Source organism: Larus michahellis, chromosome Z (genome assembly GCF_964199755.1).
Source record: "Larus michahellis chromosome Z, bLarMic1.1, whole genome shotgun sequence".
In the NCBI taxonomy this organism is placed as follows: Eukaryota; Metazoa; Chordata; class Aves; order Charadriiformes; family Laridae; genus Larus; species Larus michahellis.
Window position 1 is genome coordinate 11235354 of NC_133930.1, and position 5529 is coordinate 11240882.

A 5529-nucleotide genomic window follows, 5' to 3' on the forward strand; every position below is an offset into this window, starting at 1 on the left:
TCGGAGAGGGGGTGAGTAAAAAACACCCTGTACAAAACTGCTTTGTGTCCCTGTGTCTGCTGGCATCTCGGGACCTCTCGGTGGAGGTGGAGGTCCCAGCCCCTGCACCCCAGGGACACAGCACCTGACGGGGGGGGTGTCTGCAACCCCAGGACCTGAGGGGTGACAATATGTGGGGCAGGAGAGCAGCCCCCCCCACCACCACCACCATGCTGCCCCTTCCCACCCCACCACAGACCATCACAACAGCCAGAAGGAGTGAGTTTGGTTGTAAAGGATATATTTTATTGCCTCGCATCCTGTCCAAAAGCCGGGCTGGCAGGCGGCCGCCTGCTCCCACGTGGAGGGGAGGGCAGCAGGGAGCCAGCTCAGCGCCCGTCCCGTACGCAGGGACGGTATCTTGGACTTCACAGTTTCTTTACACAGCCTTAAAATAATAAACCTAAATGCCCGCCTAATAAAGCAATCAAGACAGATAAACCTGCTTGATAGAGGCACTCAGCTACAAGCTTTACTCCAGCCAACACACAGCCTTTGCTGATACTGTTAAGCCCCGCAAATCCTATTATTGCAATTATATGACTTAATAGACCTTTACTGACCCAAGTCCACGTCTGAAGTCTCTGCAAGCAGATAGCACTGCGGCTGCGGTACAGCCTTTCAACTTGCTCCTTTCGGCATGCCGGAGGGGGTTTGCAAGCAGAGGGAGATGCCGTTTCCCCACCAGCCGCCTTCCCTGGGATCTGTCCCCCCTCTACTCGCAGTCTCACCTTATGGCGTCCCCGGGTTGGTGACTTCTCATTTTGCTAAAGGTTTGGGATAGAGCTGCTCTCAAACGGCTGCAGCGTGTCTGCGATGGGTTTTGTAAAGTCTTCTGTTTCCCCACCTGCACAGACTCAGGTGCAGCCTTCACTAAGTGGGCTCTTTTCAGACTTGGGAAGAAATTATATGAGTGTTTCTTTCTTTTTCCCCCCCCAAGAAAAATAGGTATTTGACTTAATAAAGTCTGAATCTCTGACAACAGCAAAACCAAGGGAGATAAATGGGTATAATTCCATTAAAATGAACAACTTGTTCTGATTTCATTGAAATTTTGTACCTAAAAAGAAAAATTAAAAAAAAAAAACCCACAGGGACAAATCCTGTCTATCTTCTTCCAAACTACACTGCAACAGCGCACTATAGAAGCCAAAGGGAAAGCCTAGAAGAGGCCAGACATACAGCTACATTGTCACCCCCGCTGTCCCTAAACTCTCCATCTCCGATGCTGTCAATTGCCCTGTGAGGAAGCTCCTAGCAAGCAGCCCGGGCAAGACCATGGGGACATGGGACCTGCCTGGCACCCCACAGCCCTGCAAGCCAAAAAGGAGCAAACGGGTGAGAGGAAAATGAAAAGCAGCCATCATTTATTTGGTAGAAAAATAAAAGCAATCTTCCAGAAAAGCCAGCCTGCAGCATAAAGGGTACTCTGTGAAGCACAAGGAGCCAGAAGTAGAGCCCTCCAGGAAGAACTGATGAAAGCGCAGTCTTTAAATATAAATACAAATGTATAAACCGCTCCCCCCCACCCCCCGCCCCCGAAAAAAAAATTCACAGGAAAAGCTGCCATCCTGCCAAGCTACAGAAATCCCCTCTGGCAGGAAGGCTGCCCACTTTCCCCTTGGGGCCACGGCTCAGCTGCCACGTGGGTCCAGGTCCCCACTGGCATGGCCATGGGGCAAGCAAAGACCCGGGAACCCCCCCGCCGCCAAGAGCACCCAGCTGGTGCGGGGGTCCCGGCTGGGGGGATCTCTGTGGCAGGCACAGCAGCGCCGAGGGGGCTGCGGAGAAGAGGGCAGCCCCCCCGGCCAGCCCTGTCCTTGCCCCGGGGCCATCAGGTGGGTGGGTGGTCTGTGGATGTCCATTGCCGGGAGGTGGGTCAGTCATCGGTGGGGAAGGCAATCCGTCCTAAGGCAGAGGAAGGCAAGGAGGGGACAGTGAGGTGGGGAGGGACTCAGTAAGAGCACCCACCCCAGCCCGTGGGCTGTTCCCTCACATGACATGCTTTGCCCGTCCCCAAGCATCGCCTTGCCCCAGCAGCTCCAGCTTCCCGTGAGGAAGGATCTGGGATGGGTGGCAGCACCATCACCCTATCACCCTGCTCGCCCCACACCTACCTCTTCAGGCCTGACTTAGACCCGCTGCCGCTTCTGCCGCTTGGGTCTGCCCCCGGGACGCGGGGACTGTCCCTTCTTCTTGTCCTTCTTGTCATTCTTCACCTTCTTGTCCAGGTGCTGCATCAGCTTCTGGACAGCAGGGTCAGTGGGAGAGGCGCAGATTTTCTTGTTCTTCTTGGTGATAAACCTGGGTGTGCAGGCAGAAAGTTTTAGTGGAGGGGTGGGCAGGGGGGAGGACATGGGTTGGAAGGGCCTGGCTGGAGCCAGACTGCTCCAGGTGGTCCTGACCGCAGCTGGGTACTCACACGACAGAACGCAGCAAACATCCCGACTCGGATCCCTGGAGGATGTAGGACTTCACCAGGCTCCTGGGGATGGCAGCCTGGCTGTTCTTCAGGCAGCAGTCCGAGGCCGAGCTGCCAATGCCTGGGGACAAGGCGGGTACGTGGGAATTCGAACCCTCACTGAGCCAGGGCACCTTCCCAGCCTCAGGGGAGCACAGCACAGCACAGCCGGCTGATGGCACAGGGCTTGCTTGGTGTCATTCATGGGAGAGGTGCTGGGGCAGCACGTGAGGGTGGGAGCTCTCAACCCCAGTACCCAGTTGCAGCTCAGACCCTGCCCCGCACATGTGTGACACTAATTTCGCTGCCAGCAGAGGGGAAACTGAGGCAGAGATGGGCTCCTTGCGAAGGGACTGAACCTCGTTTTCCTGCCTGCGCCTGCGCCGCTGGAGTTCTGCTGCCCCACCACCCACGTGGACACACACACATGGGTTCCCAAGACAAGCAACCACTGGAAGCCAACACTGCACACCATCCAGACGTACACACACACACACACACACACACACAGAGGACTGCACTCCAAACCCCACAGCCCCAACCATGCACAACCCCAAAACACCCCCCAGCACCCTGCACAGACCCCGCCGAGCACCCATCCCCTGCCCCATCCCACCACGGGCAGGCAGGAGGGCTTGGTGCCCCTCACCTTGAGCCTGGGCGATGAGGAGGGTAGCAGCCAGCAGCAGCAGCAGGGGCAGGAGGAGGCGCAGAGCCATGGCGGGTGCTGAGCCGAGCAAGGCTGGGGAGCAGGACGCACACTGCTGCCTTGTGCCGAGCCTGCTCCTATTTATCTCCGGACGCTTTGCTTTCATTTTCGACCAGCCTGGCAGGCAGCCCACCAGCCGGCCAAGGGCTGGGTGATGGAGAAGCAGGAGGGTGGGGGATTCCTGTAAGCTGTGAGCCCCCCCTTTACAGATGCGTCCTGTCTTGTTCCCAGCTGCCCATCACGGCACGGGGTGCCAGGTGGGGGGCACACTGGAGACAGGGCCCCCATCATGGCTAGATGAGTTTGTAGGCTCCTGTTTCCTGTCTGGTCCCTCAACCTGCCGCTACCTGCTCTCGGTGGATCGGGTGTTGCTGCTTGCCCGTTTGCTTCCCAGACAGGGATTCTGGCAGGTGGCCAAGCCATTAGGGAAACCAAGGATTCAATCTGTTTTGTTTCTTCACCTCGTGCTTCGCTCCCAAGCCGAGCCACCAACCCCACACAGGTGAGAAGTGTCTCAGGGTGACCCCACATCCCAGTCCCCTGAGCTGGGCCCCCTGACCCATCCCTGTCCAGCTGCCTCAGGGGCCTCCCCAAAGAGCTGAACATGTCTGTAGGGCTGGGAGATGCAGGGGATGGACTGCAAATGGGGCTGCGGGCAGTGGCACAGCCCACCGTGCATGGGTGCTGATGCTAAATTGTTGGGAGCTGAGGACGAGTGCAGATCTCGACTAGCTAGAGGAATGGGCTAATGGGAACTTCCTGAGGTTCAACGCAGACAAAATGTGAAGTCCAGCAGGTGGGACAGTGTGACCCCATGCAGCCATATAGGTTGGGCATGGATGGCAAGACAGGGGCTATGCAGAAGTGGACCTGGAGGAACTGAGAAGGAGCCCTTGGGGCACCCTGGTGGTGGCAAAGGCCACCCAAAGAGACAGTCGCATGGCTGGACCAAGCCCTGAGCAACTTAGTGAAACACCAGTCCTGCTCTGAGCAGGGGATGGCCAAAGACCTCCACACTTCCATGCACTTGCCAAGATAAGGTCTGAAAGAGATCAAGGATGGAGGTTTCACAACCACTTCGGGCAACCTGTTCCAGTGCTTGAAGTGTTCTCATGTTGAAAACATTTTCCCCGCTATTTAATTGGAAATTCCCTTGATGCATCCAGTGCCACTGCCTCTCACCCTGATCCAGGGTGCCTCTGAGAAGAGCTGGACACTGATGTCTCTCCAGCCCCCCCAAGCAACCAGGAAGGAGCCCCCTTTGCCGTCTCATCCCCAGCTTCACCACCCCACCACTCACAGACCCTCTCTGCCTGCCCTGGCCTTCAGCTATTTGGCCAGCCCCGCTCCCGCTGCTCGGTCACCCGTCTCCCCGGAGCCCCAGTGGATCACAGAGCTGTGATGGGGTCTCCTTGATCTGGTGGGGACCGAACCCCTTCCCTGGCCCCACTGCCTGCACTCTGGGATGCAGCCCCGGGACTTTTCACTGGTTCCTGATAAGGACCCTCATAAACCGTTATCAAGGGCAATGAGTAACCCAGGGGGAGACCAAAGTCCGGGCTGATGTAGAAAGAAGAGTCACGATAAGATGCCCAGGCTCTTGCCCCCCTCAGCATGGAGGGGGCAACCAATACTGGCGCAATGGTGGGGGGGCTCACCAACAACTGCCCTGCAGCCCTCTTTTGGGCAGAGACCAGCAAGCTGCAGTGGCTTGCTGCCTTCCTTGGGGGAAGCTGGGTCTGCCTGGGGCAGGGTGGAATCCAGGGCTGCGCTCCTGTGGCTTCCCCCATCACCTGTGCAGAAGAGAAAGGGAGATCCCATGCTGGGGGGTACCCATGTGCCCAGTGCCCCGATGTGGGGAGGCAGCTCCCCACACACCCATGCAGCACCGAGGTGGATGTGGTCTCAGGCAGCAGCCCCCGGGGCATGTGTCAGGCATGGGCCACGCGCAGCAGCGCGTTGCATCTCCCCAGGCTGCCTGGCGGGATTGGGAATTGGACCCTGGATGTGCCCTATGTGCTGTCGCCCAGCCTTCCGACATCAAAATACCGGTGGCATCAGGACAGGGCAGGAAAATGAGAGCCACGCTGGCTTTTACTGCCTTTCCAGCCTTTATTTGTGCAGCCCCTCCAGGCAGCAATGCCCACCTGAGCACCCGGATGAACCCTTGCCCTTGGCACATCTGGGACACTGTCCCACAGCAGATCCATGTGCTGGAGAAGCTGAGGAAGCACTGATCCCGTAGCCATCCACCCTAGTGAAGTGCGTCCTAGGGCCTTTGTGGTATGTGGACAAGGGACGTGGATGGAGGGGACACATG

General features: G+C 57.8%; 1 protein-coding gene across 1 annotated transcript; it reads right to left on the reverse strand.

The window, feature by feature from the left end:
- Window positions 1-263: 263 nt before the first annotated feature.
- LOC141736071 (C-C motif chemokine 21-like) lies at window positions 264-3292 on the reverse strand. Its single transcript, XM_074569733.1, has 4 exons — window positions 3150-3292; window positions 2462-2582; window positions 2157-2343; window positions 264-1947 (listed from the first exon to the last, which is right to left on the reverse strand). Exons 1-3 carry the CDS (start codon window positions 3217-3219, stop codon window positions 2172-2174), a joined length of 363 nt encoding a protein of 120 aa, XP_074425834.1. The 5' UTR covers window positions 3220-3292; the 3' UTR covers window positions 264-1947; window positions 2157-2171.
- Window positions 3293-5529: the final 2237 nt, after the last annotated feature.